At 38.2% G+C, this 15,950-nt stretch overlaps 1 protein-coding gene across 1 annotated transcript; it reads left to right on the top strand.

Moving 5' to 3' along the window:
* Nucleotides 1-2,518: 2,518 nt before the first annotated feature.
* LOC110066838 (dual specificity mitogen-activated protein kinase kinase 1-like) lies at nt 2,519-15,004 on the top strand. The gene is made up of 10 exons (XM_020774085.2): nt 2,519-2,811; nt 2,945-3,179; nt 3,409-3,555; nt 7,982-8,059; nt 8,300-8,351; nt 9,073-9,197; nt 10,893-11,129; nt 11,986-12,047; nt 13,235-13,280; nt 14,162-15,004. The coding sequence occupies exons 1-10, from the start codon at nt 2,729-2,731 to the stop codon at nt 14,237-14,239; spliced, it is 1,143 nt and encodes a 380-aa protein (XP_020629744.1). The 5' UTR covers nt 2,519-2,728; the 3' UTR covers nt 14,240-15,004.
* The last annotated feature ends 946 nt before the right edge of the window (nt 15,005-15,950 follow it).

Genomic DNA, 15,950 nt, shown 5'->3' with positions numbered 1-15,950 from the left:
CAAAGTGGTTTATGCTTATACATTTGTTTTCACAGAAGAAAGAAGCTTGTAAACGGTAAAACTTTCAAAACAAGTTTTAACATGAAAAGGGTCGTTTCTCTCATTTCACGAGTTTCTTTCTTAAGCTTAAATGATTTGTGGTGCTTGTTTGGGTCAGGTCGGTTCATCTATTCATCATATTAAAGAAAGTTCGCCGAAGTGGGTGTAGCTAATAAATGCGTGTTATTTCCGGAGCAATTTGAAAAATTCCGAAAAGAGCGCGCGGGTAAATGGTCCCACGTTGAAAAATTGAGTGAAAACCCCGGGGTGAAAACATATAATTTATCCAAACATTGGCACGAATTTAGAGTCTTTGTTAAGGAATCCGTTGGTAAGCAATCGCCCAAAAAGAAAAAGATTTCTTAGATATTCGCAGTCTACAGCTTTTAGCTGTCTGTCGCAGAGATTTTCTTTTCTTTTTCTAGTAGCTCTACTGAAAAGGTTCAGTTTGGTTTGTCTGTAACTTCTCATAATCGCGGATTGCAAGGATCACTCAGCTGGTTTTACATAAGCTTTCACTCTCGGAAAGCTGAAAACGCTACCAAATCTGAAGGCTTTCCAGTTAAGCTTAACTAGAAAACAAATGCTTATAACGTCAAAAACGAGTCTGGTAGGCTGTTGTTAAGTTTATTTGTAAATCGTATTGTAGTTCGCATGCTACTTTTAAAGTAAAAACTAAAATACTACTTTTTGCCAAGTGGTTCAGAGCCACTTTAATTTTTGCAAATGTTTGAGGTCACTGTAAATTCGCTCCCACAGTTTGTGACAAGTTGAATTTTGACATACTGACCGCAAATCCGCAATTCGATAATCCAAAAGCTGAGGGGGGGGGGGGGGGGGGTGGTGGAGGAGGGGAGAGGCGGCGTCATTGACCTACTTTGGAAGCACTTAAATTGCCTTAAGGTCATTCCACTGAAATAAAACCTGTACTGAGATTTTTGTGAAACTTTGCCTATTGACTGTTTATATTATAGGAACTTAAATTCTGAAATAAAAATGAGGGGTCCTCATGTTCGTTTAGGAACAACAGCATCTTGTTTATACACATATAAATCCTTATAATGGCACCATGATTGTAGTCACGATTGCTTGCTAAATTCACGTTTCCGACGATTGCTTTTTGTTCTTATTACTCAATTCAAAACAACAGAAAAAAATGATAAGTCCCCATACTCGTTTGCGAGAAAATGACGATTTACCTCCATGGCGAGGTCCAGCTGTAAAGAAAAAGCCGCCATTTTTAATGCGCGCGCGCTAATCACGCGTGAAATTATGCGCAGTAAGGATGCGCAATGCAATACTGGGGAATGACCTTAAGGTAGCACTTTCAGTGCGTCACTGCTGTAGAGTGTCTTATACTGACTGCTGGCCAAGAGCCACTCCAGTACGCCCCAGATATACCACAAGGCCATTCATTTCTTGACAAGGCTAATGTACTTTAACAACGCACACCAAGAAGTGGTATAACGTGTACTGCTAGTTGAATAATGATGAAATATTTTAATATCGAAATTGGAACAACCCAGATAGGGCTGTCCACAAGTTATTCAGTAGCTTTTTCAGGTGCAACTTTTCCAAATCAGTTACGAATATCTGTTATCCCTGTCTGTAACTCTTTGAGTTCTGAGCAGCTTCTATCCATTCAGAGAAATTGGAGCAGCTTTTAATAACTACAGCATGTGGTCTTACATACATGGTGGTGCTCTCAGAACATAACAATATGAAACATATTCTAAGGTTAAATGTCGCAGGTATATAGACACACCGTAGGACATAAATACAAAAGAAGGTTACGTCTTCCTTCACATGCGAAATTTAAATGCACGACCATTGGCCCAATTGTTTTTGAGGGAGTGAGGTGGAGGATTTTTGCGCCAGACATAACGCAGAAAATTTGGGGGTATTTCGGCACGGGCCGAGAGTAACCGTCTTCCGCATTGCTTATACGCCACAAGAATGAGATAACTGAGATAAATATAGATGTGTATTTAACTTTGCAACTATTTCCTGTATTTCGGTTTCTTGACTTCAGTTTTAGAGTCAGACTGCATGTTATCAGAATTCTGAGAAATGATTCCAGTTTTAGCTGTGTGAGATTTACAGGCAGGAACAAGAAGATTAGATTGACGCAGTCCATCGGCCGGCCATAAGAGACAAAACATCTATAAAAGGGAGTTTACAAGTGTTTCTGAAATCCAACAATCTTTATTGTAAGCTTCTCGCAGAATTGAGTCATGGCTGGCCATTGACTTTGTATTTTTTTAATTAAAGAACTCATTTTTTTTTCATTTATTCATTTACCTTTTCTTGATGTTGAAAAGTGTTGGAGAGTATTAAAGCAGATGTACATGAACTTCGCTCTCGCCCAAGAGGATTTTCATGAACGTTAAAAAAGCACACAAAACGGAAGTTTACACAACCCGGGTATGGTTTCAAAGAATTGACCCTGCTCTGACCAAATGTAACGTGGGCTCAGAAAGGGGGAACTTGCCTTGAAAAATATTATTGTCTACTTCGCGTTTGCTCGTCGCCCTGGGTCTCGAGACTCTTTGCAGAAATAATTGATACATGGTAAGATCTGCAAACTACATTTCCGTTGTGCAATGCGGAATGTTCGTGTGATTGATAGAAAGTAGAGATTCTGAAACATTCTTGTGGAAAGCGAGCATCGTGCCGCTAACTAGCCGCGATGTCGAAGAAGAACAAGTTGAACAAACTGAATTTGACTATAACCCCTTCTACTCCGTCTCCTGATCCACTGCAGCCCGAACCGTAAGTAAATGGCCGCTTTTGGCCTTTTTCTTCTCATTCTGAGGTCAAATCCACCTTTATTTTAAGTCACTGGCCGTCAACATCGTGCACGATATAAGCCCTTTGTACGGTGATTTTTTCTGTTGTTTTGCAGTAATGATGCCGCTGGGATCGGCTTGCAGAAAATGGAAGAGATACGAAAGAAATTCGATGAACTTGAACTGGATTCGTTACAGCGCGAAAGACTAGAGGCGTTTCTAGCCGAAAAGAGGAAAATTGGCGAGTTAAACGCAGAAGATTTTGATAAATTGGCCGAGCTAGGCGCTGGAAATGGTGGCGTTGTTACGAAGGTTTTGCACAAGCCCAGTGGATTGATAATGGCTCGAAAGGTGAGGGAACAAAAATACCATTTGGAACCCAATTAAATTCCCAGCCGAATATGTTTTCAGTTGAACGCGATGTTATGCATAGCTAATTCTCCCGATTCCTTTCAGGGACTCCTTTATTTCGGCCTTCAAGGCGGCTGTGCTCCTATTTTGACGAGTTTACGACCTCCAGGAATTTCTGTGCTATTTTTGTACATTTTTTCAAAGAACTTATGTTTCCTTTCGTCTGCAGCTAATTCACTTGGAAATCAAGCCTTCTATTCGGAACCAGATCATTAGAGAGTTGAAAGTTTTACATGATTGCAACTCCCCTTACATCGTTGGATTTTACGGCGCCTTTTACAGCGACGGAGAAATCTCTATTTGTATGGAACACATGGTAGGGTGAATGTTTCGTGTATTGGCAAATGTAATGAATGTATTGTATTCTTCCCCATAGGAAAACATTAGGCAGCCATGCATGATGAAGCATTTATTCGTGTAGTAGAAAATGTGTGAAGGCAATACTCTCTCTCGCAAAATGAGAACTGAAGTATAAATTATTTACTGGTTGTATGGCCCACGTCGAACGCAAGCGATTTTGCAAGTAAGCTCGAGACAGTTTTTCGGGTTGCAAATATAAACTGAAAACTGTGATCGTCCCGCACAAAATTCGGGAATGGGTAGAATTTTTTGCGATGAAACTTTTGTCCGTAGGTATGAATACGATATTTTAAAATATGTACGTGACGGTTTTCATGTTGAACCGTTTACTTTTGGTCTCGAGATCTGTCAGTTCAAAATTAAAGGTACTTCAATTTACTGTGGCGGGGGCCGCTTTTTGTTGTGGTGCGCCGTGTTCTCAGCTTCTGCAAAATGCTAATTTGATGCGTTCAGTTGTCACCTCTATCCTCGTTGAGAATGTAGCCGATCGTTTGTATCTTGATTATTTCACGAGCCAAAACCCGGTTGGATAATGAGCATTTAATTTCTAAATTCGGTTGTTCTTCAATGTAGTAAAATCGTGTTTTGCTTTTAGTGAAACAGTGCTCTTGCAAACACGATTATATCTTTATTGATTTAATTATTAGCTAGGCTTGGTTTTGCTGAACTTTTTTTTCCCCTTAAGTCTGGAGAAAGGTTCTTTGCAATTTCCGGGTTTTTCTTTGCATACAAACTTTGGTGGACATCTTGCAAGTTCACCAGGTTTGTTTCCCTTTTTTTTGCACGGGTTTGGTTTGCATGTAGCGTTCTATTCTCCACACCTGCAAAACTTAATGATTTGCATACTAAAATAAATTAATGTTTTGTCTGTCTTACAAGAATTGCACACCTTTCTGATCCTCAAAGTGTTCCGATTACAGTACAAAATTACGTACTTGTTCTGTAAACTTCAAAATTTTTAGCTGTAGTTATGGGCAATTGTATCATCCTGTTGTACAATGTGTACTGCATTTTTCCTCAAAGATATTCATGAAAGAGCTCTTTGCTGCATATAACTTGTCAGTTTGCCAAAATGCAAAAAAGTTGATCTGGTCTGCCTTCAAGCTACAAACATGCATTGCCTTGTTTGTTTGTTTGTATTATGCCAGGTTATACCATTGTGTCTGTAATTCAAGTTATTTCTGTACAGTACCCCGGGAGAGTAGGTGTTTTCACAGGTGTTAAGAGAAAAACATTTAAAATTATGTCGTGTTAGAACACTTCTCATACAATGAGAAAGGCTAGGTGGAAACCGCAATCCAATTTTTTAAGTATTTACTTGCATTATTTTAATTCAGATGAAAGATATTAAATCCCTTCATCTTAACACAGGTAATTTTTATGATATACATAATTTTTGTTGATGATTTTCATTTCCTGTATTTTTAAACCACAAACTATTTCTTCTACATATATGTATTTGTCTATTTTTATAACTGATGGATATTCCAAGATCTGGATTATTTTGTTGGTTTGAATGCATTGAATAAATACAGGAATCCTGTATTTTGATTTCCACTATTAGTTATTTGTGCTTTTGCTAATAAATGGAAAGCATCTTCAATGTTACTACAGGAAGGCAAGTGTCGGAAGTTTGAGAAAATATAGCATTTTGGGAACACCTAGCCTGAGAATGCAGACGTATTTCTGGCTGTCCCTCGTCTCCATTGAAAATAACGTTTGCAAACCCGAGCCAGGAAATGATTTCTGTGACGTAATGATTTTTGTTTCTCCTTGGCCAATCAGATTCCATGATAGAATGAAACTCGAGTGCTCCTCACAGCAAATACCTTGCACGGTAGTTCTGGGGCTTCTCGAGTTAAACTGTGATTGGCTTAAAATTCCTACTTCACAGAAATCGTTTTCTGGCTCGGGTTCGCAGACGTTATTTTTGGGGGAGACAAGCGACAGCTGGAAATACGTCTGTGTTCGCAGGCTAGGGAACACCAGCCATGCAATTGTTCATCACAGCTGTTTGGAATTCTCCCAGCCTGTCACAAATGCTTTTTGAACTCAATGGAAATCTGTGGTCTTAGTCTGATTTAGTTTTAGTTTTATTCAGTTCTGTTCCTGCTAACAGCTTAACAGTCATAAGTTATTATAAGCTTTAACATAATGCTATCACATGCATCAGTTACTTTTTCTCGGTGGGAATTCTTATGAACATAATCTTAAGCGTTCTAATGATCAGCGTAATCATAATTCAAGTGAGCTATCATGTTCCTATTAACATTTCCATGGCAGTGTTTTTCTTACAAGGAAAACAGAATTATTATCAACATCATTATAATGCAAAAGTCAATTGACATCAAGCATTAATGGTACATTTTCTGTCTGATAATGGTGAGCAGAAACTATGTTGGTCAGCATGTGATAACCTTAAAGATCTAAGTAGTTAAACTGGGTTGTTTAATTGGCTGTCGGGGGAGAAAGATGTATTTTATATGGCAACTCAAATTATGGCTGTTATTTTACTGATGCGTGAAACCTTTGCTTGCAGAATTTTGCCTGTGACAGGTCAGAATACAGTTTCTACAACCTTTTTAGTTCCTTTAGTGAGAGTTAAATTGATCTTCTGGAGCTGTTGATCATGTGACTATGTTCATCAAAGTAGCACTTGATTGTTACATCAATGAACAGAACAGTATTTACTCTGTTAGTTTTTTCGTTACACATTATCAGAGATATCCACCTAAAAAATCAAAATCAAGGAGATTACCAATTTTACCTTCTTTACTCTTAAGAAAGTTGTTTTAAGTGGAGCTTGGCAAATTCAACCACAAAAAGGCATCAGATATCCAAAAATCTGCCAAAATATGTCTGAAAATGTATTTTATGCACTTTCCTTCACATTGTCCAGGAGATTTGGTGACTCACAAGAGAGCCCAGGAGATTCAGTCTGTACCTGGGAGACTCCTGTATAATCTGGAAGAGTTGGCATAGATGCTTTGTAGCTATGAAAAATACCACAGATTTATTTCAGGGGGAGAATTGCAGCTGCAGTCTTCTTATTCAGATCAAATGAGAATTGAGAAACGTTACATTTTGAAGAGAGGTCAAACCTCTGGAAGTCAGACAGAATCTTTCAAAATACTGTCTTGGTCCGGAAGACAAACTGTGTACTCTGCTGCAGCTGTGTACTCCCTTTAATAGTTGGAAATGATGTAGGATGTACCCTTAAGGATGTTCTTAAAGCATTACTTGTGTCAGAAATGCGATGATAAAGGTCACCAAATTTGTTGCAGCGATAAAGTATGTGTAAAGATACCTTGATTTTGAAAAATTGTGACCCATAATTCAGCATGGTATCCAGGGCTTTTAGAGTCAACAAAAATAAACTAGCCATATTTCATATCTGATGGTCTGTCACATTATTAATTCCAAACGTTGCCATCCTTTCACAAAACTTAACCCTAAAAAGGTATTTGATACCAAACAACATAACAGTGTATTTGAAGAGCTAACAAAAAACATAATACATAGCTTTCCCTTTTTTCCCAAAGTTACAGCAGTCACCAGTAGTACTATTGTTGCTCATTCTTATACTTAGCATGCACTTCCGCCTGGCATGGCTTTTTAATTGCTTGCACAGGGATCTGCAAAAACAATTACTGCAAAGAACCCATATGTTTTTGTAAACTCTGGCTGACTGGATGTAAAATTTAAACTAGTCTTCCAAGTTGCTGTAATTTCATATCTCACCTCTAAATCATCTCTTAAAACCAGAGTGCTTCAATTTACCGTACCTGTTGCATCACCTTGGAATGATCAATTTCTCTTATTAGTGTCCCTAGGACTGACTAACATATTGGCGTACTAACTAGTGGCATGTCAGATTTGAGTAGCCAAAACATTTATAACTAACCAAAATTTCTGCTATTCAAGTTTTAATACACTACTGTAGTTTATTGCAGAGATGCTAGTCTATTGCAAGATAACCCCCAAGGTAACCCACATTAAATTCACCAGTGCACATTTGAGCCTGATTGAGTTTTGTTAGGACTGTGTACCTGGCAAATTGACTGGCTGAGGATAATTTTGCCCACCTGGGTTGACCATCTAGAGGAAAGTTTTTCTAATAAAGAAGTTCAGTTCAAAACGTTTTGCCTGCTAGTGAAATCAGTCACCCTCCTGCTTAAACGCTAATGAAACGCCTGAGCTTGACTGCTTAATCCAGAGGCTAGTGCGCTTGAGGTCATTTTACCTCTCAAGAGGTCAGCCATAACACTGGGTATAGAGGCTTCCTAACCAAGAGACTTCTATAAGCAGGCAAAATTTTTTCTATCAGTCTCAAGGCCTGCAGTTTGCATCTCTTCTAACAACTTGTTTAATTCTGTTCACAGGACGGTGGGTCACTGGACCAGATACTCAAAAAAGCTGATCAACTTCCTGAGGACATTTTGGGGAAAATCACTGTTGCTGTAAGAACTAATAATGACTCAACTATGTTGAACACAATTGTCACAGTTTGCTTGATTCTTCAATGTAACTTAGTTCTGGAAAATACACAATGTAACAAGCTAATGCAGGATTTATGATAACTTTTAAGTTTTTTGACTTATCATGTTTTAACTTTTACCAGTAAAAACCAGCAGTAGAAGTTCAAAATACGTTTAAAGTGCGGGTGGCGGAATTTACAGCATCACAAATTTATTCCACAGGTTTTGAAGGGTTTGAGCTATCTCAGAGACAACCACAAAATAATTCACAGAGGTAGGAGGCCAGAAATTATTCATACTATAAAGCCGTTTGAGTACCGTCACTATATTTAACAGATAAAGAATCCTAAACCATGTATTACACTGTGATAAAAAACGACGGGCATTTGAGAACACAAGGGAAATGTAGAAAACACGAGCTGCAGGCGAGTGTTTTCAACATTTCTCAAGTGTTCTCAAATGTCTGGAATGTTCTATCACAGTGTAATACACGGGCATCTTCATTTGCTTTATGATATAGAGGTAATGTGGAAAAAACATTATAACAAGCTTTTTCTATGTTTTATACTCTGATAAAGCATGGGTTTTTTGGGCAATCACAGCATGTGCAGGGTCCTATCTATATTATAAGTGGACATAAAAGGAGAAGGCCATCTCCATGTTATCCAGGTTTCCTTATTAAGCAGGCTGCCCTGATAAACCTCACAGACATTGTTCTCTCTACACAAAGAATAAAGTGTGCAATCTAATGCAACAGAATGGTGTTTAATAATTTAGCTGTAACTTAAGCAAGTTTAAACTCAAGGAACTTCATGCTCATTGAAAGAGTCAAATGTATAGCAGTAAGGCTTACAAGTGTTCAAGATGTTGCCGCCAATGAGCTGCCTGAGTTTTTGAATCCCTAGGTTGTTACAAACATTGCCTTTTTCTAAGATGCTCCCTTTAATACAAACTGTCAGTAGCTTTAAGACCATCTTTGTGCTTGTGCTCCACAGATGTAAAGCCATCAAATATTTTAGTGAACTCACGTGGTGAAATAAAGTTGTGTGATTTTGGAGTCAGCGGCCAGTTAATTGACTCGATGGCAAATTCCTTTGTTGGCACAAGATCTTACATGTCGGTAAGCTATGAAAGAACTGATAGAACCAAAAAACTTGTCATGTAATTTTTTTTTTGATCCAGCTAATTATATATTGTTGAGTACAATCTCACCACCATAAGTCTTGGAAAGTTGTTGATATGATAGATTGATATACCATCGGTTGACAAAGGAAGAAATTCGGTTTAAATACAGTGGAATCTCAATTTTTTAAGGTTACTCCAAACCTTCGCAGGGCTTCTTTTGCCAAATTTTCCTTTTTTCAACCAAATTAAGAGTGTGTCCACGAGAAAACCAGGCAGAACCAGGCAAGAGGTGATACAGCTCAAATCACCATTTCACTCAAACTTGGTACAAATGTTGGGTTTGATGAGGGAATGATTGTGGCAAAAAAGTAGGTCAAAATATTTTATTCCCTGTAAGTTGTGGGAACCCCTTCCAAAAATGGCCATTTGACACTAATTTATGCATATTTAATTAGCCATATTTGGTTTAGTATTTCTACAACAAGAAAACCCATGTGAAAGTGAAATCCACTGGATCATGTTGTGCAACTATCAGTCTAAACGCACAGATGTTCATTTTTACTGGGCAATTTGATTTCTCTTTGTGGCTTCATCTTAAGTAAGGTGCATATTTCATAGTGTTGTGAATAGCCTTTAATTGATGGCAAATATCTGCAATGGGCAAAACCAAATACACATTATTCTAACATGAATAGTGAGAGCAATCAACAAAGTTCTCAAAAAAGCCATAAAATGTTTGGGGACTTCAATATTTTTTCTGTGCTGGTGTACTGTTTACATAGAACTTAACGATTTATGGCCATTTCATAACATCCACTAAAACACAAAAAAACGCAAAAAAACTCGCACCAGTCCCTTGCTTCCAAGGAACACCTGCCAGATTATTAAGCATATTTGATGGTATTTTTGACTGCCCAAAGATTTTAACAGTCTGAATTTGAGCTATTCTGCATTGTAAATGTCAAAACAACACAAGAAAACAAAGAGGAGGAAAATTACCGTAAGTGGTGTTTATTTTTATAGCCAGATTCAGACTTAAAAAGGAGTTTGCACAGCCTGGCCACACGGAGTAGGTTTTTCTTGTTGCTGAAGAGTAAAGCTTGTCGCCTGGCACTGCTAGATCACAACCTTGAGGGGGCATAAATTCATGTTCGTTTGTTCATATAGGCATTGCCAACTTGAAAATGTACTTCCATGGGTTCACGATTATGGAATTCTGAGGGCATGAGGGGGGGGGGGGTAATGCATTCTGGATTTCCCAAGGCAAGAGGGGGGGGGGGGGGGTTAAAACATGGAAGCCGTCCGTGGTTGGGTATGGATATTTTCTGGAATTGCCCATTTGCCATTATGAGGAAGCTTCATATAACTGCCTCTGTGCTTCACATTCTTGTGTCCTTGCTTGTGTCTTGCATTTCTTGTTCCCAAGAAAATGAAACATCTTTTTATACTGCTTAATAATGGGAAATGATGGACTTATTTCCAAAAGGTTTTCCTATACAGCTTATAAGACCCCCTTCCCCACTGGATATAAGCCCCCCCTCCTCCCTCATTTAGCCCAAGCCCAAAGCCCAGAGCTTATAATCAGAATTTTACAGTATTTGTATGTAGATATTTCAATCCAGACCTTCTTTTTGGTAGCTTTTTTGTAACAGTTAACTTCTGTTAAACATTCTGACATTTCACTTTTAAGCCTGAGAGACTTCAAGGTGCCAATTACTCAGTTTTGTCAGATATCTGGAGTTTTGGATTATCACTGGTTGAAATGGCAATTGGTAGATATCCAATACCACCACCAGAGGAAAATTCCAAGAGTACCAGCCCATCTCACCTGATGCGCCTGCCTCCTGGAGCAAGACCTCCAGGTGGAGTGAATAATGATGCCAGGCCAATGGCAATATTTGAACTGCTGGACTACATTGTTAATGAGGTACGGTGCATGTTTTGATGGAAAAAGTCCTGATGCTTAGTCTGTGGTAGAAGATAGGCTGACGAGATAAACGAGGCTAAGGTTCTCTAATGTTATTTGAAATGTTTTAACACAAGAGTTAAGAGTTACACAAGACAACCTAATCCAGTCATTTATGCAGGCAATTTTTGGTGCAATTTTTATTGTGATTTCCATTGGGACTTTTGGCGTGCTTGTGCTGCAACCAGCTGCAATTTGAATTTGCCTCGAGTACAACATTGTGTGGTTGCAGAAAACATCAACACCCACCCCAAGAAGGACTACTGGAAATTGCAAGGGGCAGGGGTATCAAAAAACAAAATGTTTAAAGAAAAGCCTGGGGATTGGGAGGTGGGTGGGGGTTCAACGCGAAAAAGCCCTCCATGGGAACGTAGAATGTCTATGAAGCATGATCAAATGACATGAGGCTTTGTATCAGAGATGCACGCATATCTTATAAACCAGATTGGTGGTTTTATGTCAAGCTCAAAAGCTCAGGTGATAATTTTCTTGCTGAAATTTTGATGGTATCACATTGAAATTGCCGCTGGTTTACATGTGTGATTTTTGCATTTTAACCCTTGTTAGGTGCACCAAAATTCACGGTAGAAATTGTGATAAAAGTGCATCAAAAATAGCCTGTGTTTATAATAGGGCCACTATAAAACTAGCATAATTGGTTAAGTTTAAAGTGCATTGACATTATCATTAAATTCTCCCAGCTAACATTGTGAGAAGAGTATGGAGAGCAGTAATGAGATTTTGAATGTTGTTATATGAAAAGAAGGCTAAACTTCTCAATTAAAGAATTTCATTTCGTTCTTTTCTTAAAATGTAGCCACCTCCCAAACTACCATCAGGTCACTTTTCAGATGAGTTTTGTGAGTTTGTGAACAAATGGTAGGTTTTACCTTCTAGTGCTTTTTACAACAATGTTATATCTAAATTATAGCTTGTTGTTTGGGGAAGGATTCATTAAGTGTAGTTGGTTAAAGCTTGGGTCATAGGAGAGGTCTGAGCAGCCAGAAAAAAATATGTAGATGCAGTATCAAGTCTTGGTTTGCCTGATTGTGAGTTGCCACTATTCAAGGCAATCATAGGCATCGGCAATTGATTTGAACGAGCTCTGTATTCATTTTTTCTTGTTAACCTGCTCCTCTTTTGTTTTTAGGGCTAGGGGCACGGTTTGTGTTCATTATCTATTGTTTGGTTGAGCCACCGCACAAGGTTGACCAAGGTTGAACCTTGTGTGGGTCATCCTGCATTTGGTGATGTGTTTTTCCGTAATACATGACAACCATTGTGCTTTATTTGTAAACATCATGACTCCATTCCCTGCCATTGTTTAAAGGGTGGAAATAATGTTATCCACTGGTGAAATCATTATGCATCAGGGAACTGTTAACAACTTATTTTTTTTTTTACGTCAACTGGGTGGGGTGACATGAATGTGCCCATTGAACAGCTGGGGACAGGTCTAAATTTAAACAAAAAAACCCTGACAAGAAACATTTATTGGTTGGCTCAAAAGCCCTCACTGACATTTACAATACACCATTTGGAAGTAATATATCACACACGGAAGACCGTGTTTGACCATATTTCCAAACACTGGGAAGAGAGTTGAAAATATGGTCCACCGCGGAGTATTTTTGATGAACTACGAGGTGTTTGGTAATGTGGTCAAATTCCGTCTTGAGTGTTTGATATATCTTTTCAATCGAAACTAAAGCTTTGAAGAAAATGGAGAAATAAAATAGTAAACATTCATGCTAATTAAGATCAGATATCCAAACACCATCATGGTCATGATTTACTTTGTTAAAGTTGATTAATTATTAATGAGCTTAAGAAGATATTTTCAATATATCTCCAGTAAAATTCTAATCAACAGAATTGTCCAGGTCCCCACTGTCAATCCCTCTTTCATACCTTTGTCTTATGTGTATTCACCTCATTAAGTATAGCTTTTGACTTATCTGACATAAAGTTTTGGTTTGTTCAGTTGATATTTAAACTTCCATTTGCTATTATTGTTATTATTATTATTAGTAGTAGTAGTATTATTATTGTTATTATTATTTTAGTCTTGTGAAGAATCCTTCAGAAAGAGCAGATCTGAAGTCATTAATGGTAAGTGCCAGTTGAAGCCTCCAATAAAGATCCGCTAAGCTTACTGCCACATCATTTCACAGAAGACTGTACACCACTTCCAGTGTTTTAAATTCAAGCAAAAGTTTATAATAACAAATTTTGTTGGTGCCTGGTGTTACAGGAGTTTTCAATAGAGGCTGGACACTATACAAATATGTTACATCCTTGATCTCTCATTGACACTTTGCTGCCCTAAGAGGACACATTATCCAAACCCCCAAAGGTATCTGCAGACCAATGTAGTACAAGACAAATGGTTTGAATCTTCTCGGATACACCTCTTCATGCCCTATAGGTCATCTGAATATCCTTTTTTTACAATAAGTGTCTAATTTCTTGCATGCTGATTGACTCATTTTTATCATCAATAAGAATACAGACAGATAAAATTTTAATTTATGCAAGCTTTCAAGTTCAACTTACAGCTGTCAAACTGTCAACTTTTTAACCAATGAGATTTTATGGACTTTTTTAAGTAGTGTAAGCCAATCAAAAAGCGAGAAAAGCTGTTGACAATGTGTGGGTGATTTTGAATAAAATTCACTTATTTTTGTTTATGGCAAGTTTACGGCGTCATTTCATTTGTTCCTGGCATTTGACCATTTAGGGTCTTGTTATTGTAGAAAACAAATTGACGTCAGTTTTTTATGCGTCTGCCGTCTTATTGATGATAAATTTTGTTATAACGTTATGATGTAATTTATCATCAATAATAATAATAATAATAATATTTAATATTTCTAAGGCACAAATTAACATGTGAATATGATCAAATGCGCCAATAAGAGGACAGACGCCTAAAAAGCTAACGTTAATGTGTTAAATTAACAGTGCCATCTTGTGTTTCTTATTTTTTCCAGAATCATCCATTCATCAAAAAATCTGAGATGATGCAAGTAGACTTTGCTGGTTGGGTGTGTCAAGTGGCTGGTCTCTAGCAAGCGACTGACTGGCGGATCAAAATAAACTGAATTGGAGTATTGCTATGGACAAGTTTATTACCCTTATTTAACTTGCAGCGTCAGAATGATGGAATTACAAGAAAAGGAAAATATATGCAATGGAATTTATATAAATGTGGTGTGTTTCGGATTTGGTGCAGCAAGAGACTGTAAAGCGTGGGAGGGAAATATGTTGCGGCATGTCTAGAGGATGCTAAACTTATCAGAACACTCCAGATTGATGGATTTGTGCTAGCATGGAACACAGTTGTTTACCAGGGAGCACTTGTGGAACTGTGATAAAGATATGGAATGGAAATAAGACTTAAGACAAAAATGGGGTGTTTTAGGGTGGGGTGGGGGGGTGGGTTCAGTCTCATGTCCCCCCCTCCCACACACCCATCTACCCTCTATATAAATTCCTTACATGTCTAGACTGGCTGTCAAGGTATAACATCAGTTGCACAGAACACAAGTGGATTTCTTTGTAATACTGTTTGTTGCTTATGATTTAGCTTTTTTTCATGCATTCTTTCTGTAATCTCTGTTCAATGTCATTTTGGTCAAATGGGTTGTTATATAATGACTGTAATCTGTAATGTACAGTAATATAGTTGTTATGACGAACTGGGAGACTAGTTTATCACATCACTGGTTTGTCATATCACTATAAGGGGATAGGTTGGTTATCTTTAACTGTAGATACAAGTAGCATGCTTTATATCAAATACATATCTGGCCCTCGCAACAAAGAGGAAATCATTTTACAAGTGGTTTTTGAGATGCCATCATCAATACTTTTCATCTAAAAGGCCAAATGTCTTCGCACTATTGGGTTGTGAAAGTTGTGGTAACTAAAGTTAGCATTTCTCTAAAGTTGTATAGTCGTTTGATTTAGCAGGAATCCAAGAAGCTCGGAAATAAGCCTAGATCGCTGGAAACTGAATTATATTGATTTCATATTGTGGGACACTTACAGAATTGGACAGAGGACAGGAACTCATTTGAAAGTAAGGGTAGGCTGTGAGCAGGGCGAGAGAGGGCAATAAGCCCCCCCCCCCCCCCCTCCCCGCCACTTCTTCCAAGAGTTCCTGTGCGGGCGTTTTTCTTCTCGCACTGTTTTTCGCGCCACACTTGGCGGACTAAGAGAAACAGATGCCTGTTTTTAGTCTAAGCGGGCATGACCAATGATGATGTGGATCCAGAGCATGGATTTCAGCAGGAACAAACTACAAATCCTTTGAGAGTTTGCATTGTTTTTTTTTGTAAGGTGGAATCCCTTCAAGAAACTGCTCACTTACTCAAAGTTTCTTTTCTTGATTGTGTGAAGACGGCCTGTATTTATTACAGTTTGAAGCAGTTGCTTTAAGGTGATGGCATCCAAAACGAGGAGAAGCTGTAGTGTTACTCCTTTTCTCTGGGAATTGATATGAGGGCTCACTGCATGGACCAAAACAAGAAGAATGCTTACTGCAGGTGACAGCAAAATAGGCCCACTTACTTTCATTACTTGGCATCGGTAATCAATAGATGAAATAGTGGTAATCGAAAACGGTGGGCAGTTATTAGTTTTGCATGGTGGAACACGTAAGACCTGATGGAAAGAAAAAATTCAGGAGCTCATTATAACATCTTAACACGTCGAGAAGAAGTTATCGGCCCTGGCCTTCGCTTGGGTGTTAATGTAACGTGTTGGCGATACGAGTCT

This window comes from Orbicella faveolata, unplaced genomic scaffold, assembly GCF_042242905.1.
Source record: "Orbicella faveolata isolate gen_17 unplaced genomic scaffold, um_ofav_v1 contig_26, whole genome shotgun sequence".
In the NCBI taxonomy this organism is placed as follows: domain Eukaryota; kingdom Metazoa; phylum Cnidaria; class Anthozoa; order Scleractinia; family Merulinidae; genus Orbicella; species Orbicella faveolata.
Note: the sequence above shows the minus strand (reverse complement) of the source record. Positions and strands in the feature narration are given on the sequence as shown.